Source organism: Pundamilia nyererei, unplaced genomic scaffold (genome assembly GCF_000239375.1).
Source record: "Pundamilia nyererei isolate P.nyererei 1_Seehausen unplaced genomic scaffold, PunNye1.0 scaffold02625, whole genome shotgun sequence".
NCBI lineage: Eukaryota > Metazoa > Chordata > Actinopteri > Cichliformes > Cichlidae > Pundamilia > Pundamilia nyererei.
In genome coordinates, this window is record NW_005190026.1 from 734 (window position 1) to 2,307 (window position 1,574).

A 1,574-nucleotide genomic window follows, 5' to 3' on the forward strand; every position below is an offset into this window, starting at 1 on the left:
AAAAAACACACCAATCAGACTGTGTAAGGGGACACAATTGTTGGAAACATGTTGCTCACAGTGTGAAGCTTCAGTAATTTTGGCACTTTTATCAACAAAGCCCTGCAGAAGCATCAACATCTGTCTGTCTTTCTTTCTGACAGATGATCAACTCTAAGTTAGAGAAGGCTGAGTTCATTCAGAAGCGGATGCAGACATTTCTTACACTGGAATCAGAGGTCAGTGAAAGCATCTCTCAGCACACAGAGGTAAACATGGACACATGTGATGCTGTCATCCTCCCAATGATCACAGACCTGTGCACTTATATTCCTGCAGTTTTGTCCAGCAGCAGCTTCTGTGTCATTAACCAAACACAACTTTGAAATCCTACAACTGCAAGATTGTTGACATCTTGACATACAGCTTTAATGTGACTCTGGTTTTGTTTCATTATTGTGTCTGAAGCATGAACTTTTTTTCTTCTGCTCTTTCTTCGTGTAACATTTCAGCTGCAGTTAGAGAAGAATACTGAAAACATCGATCAGCTCAAGCAGGTGAAAGAAGCATCAGAGGACCTGAAGAATCAGCTGGAGAACAAAAATCCAGAGGTTTGTCTTTCAGTTATAAACATTGTGAATTTGCTGATTCAACTCTCTTTGTGAAAAGTATAATTGTAAACATCAGTATTTACTCACCATCAGACTCAACTGTATAAATAAACTAATCTAAATCTAAATGTCTAAAATATGAGAAAAAGAATTTATGATATACAAACTGTGGATCTCAGTAAATGAACACAGTCTTTAACCGAGATTTTGTGGATGTGGCAAAAACAGGATGATACACTGTAAAAAATGCTCCACATCAAAGAAGAAAAAAGTCTGCCCTAAAATCAATGTGTCATCAAATTTGATATGTAGGAGTCTGAAAGGGCTGAATATTTATATGTTCTTATGTTAATTTAATCTTCTAAACTGACAGCATTTTGTGCTTTTGAAATTTGAGCTTCTATATTAAATATTGATGTTATCACACACCTGATCAAATAGCAGTAAGTGAAGTGAGATTTAAAGCTTCTGTTTATTGTTGCATTTGATGTGATTAACTGTGTGTGAAGAGACAAAGACAAGAGTGAGAATATTGCTCAGGTTCATTTCATTAAAGATACAGGATCCTTGTTAAAGCTGTGATTTTGTTTACGTTCATTATTATTCTACAAACCTTAAACAGACAGTAACACAAATAAATGTGCTTTCAGACTTTAGAGTATATGAGACTTGTGTGGTTGAAGGTCATAAGCTGGAACAGAGTAGCAGCAACCAGCAGTAGTCGTATTTAAATAAAATGTCTAAAAAATGAAGTGATTTTAGTTTCTGTGTGTTTAAACATGTTGCTCACACTGTGGAGCTTCAACAATTTTGTCACTTTATCAACAAAGTGCTGAAACATCAACATCTGTCTGTCTTTCTTTCTGACAGATGTCCAAATCTGAGACGGAGCTGGATGAAATCATTCAGAGGCTGACGCAAACATTTCCTACACTGGAATCAAAGGTCAGTGAAAGCATCACTCAGAAGAATGGTGGTGGGGGG

General features: G+C 36.5%; 1 protein-coding gene across 1 annotated transcript in view; it reads left to right on the forward strand.

Moving 5' to 3' along the window:
- Nucleotides 1-143: 143 nt before the first annotated feature.
- LOC102197669 (golgin subfamily A member 5-like) overlaps nt 144-1,574 on the forward strand; it is a gene marked incomplete at both ends in the record, with an annotated part of 4,196 nt that continues 2,765 nt past the window's right edge. Inside the window, 3 exons of the mRNA XM_005755717.1 lie at nt 144-218; nt 492-590; nt 1,461-1,535. Of these exons, the coding sequence (XP_005755774.1) occupies nt 144-218; nt 492-590; nt 1,461-1,535 (249 nt within the window). The remainder of the gene's footprint in view (nt 219-491; nt 591-1,460; nt 1,536-1,574) is intronic.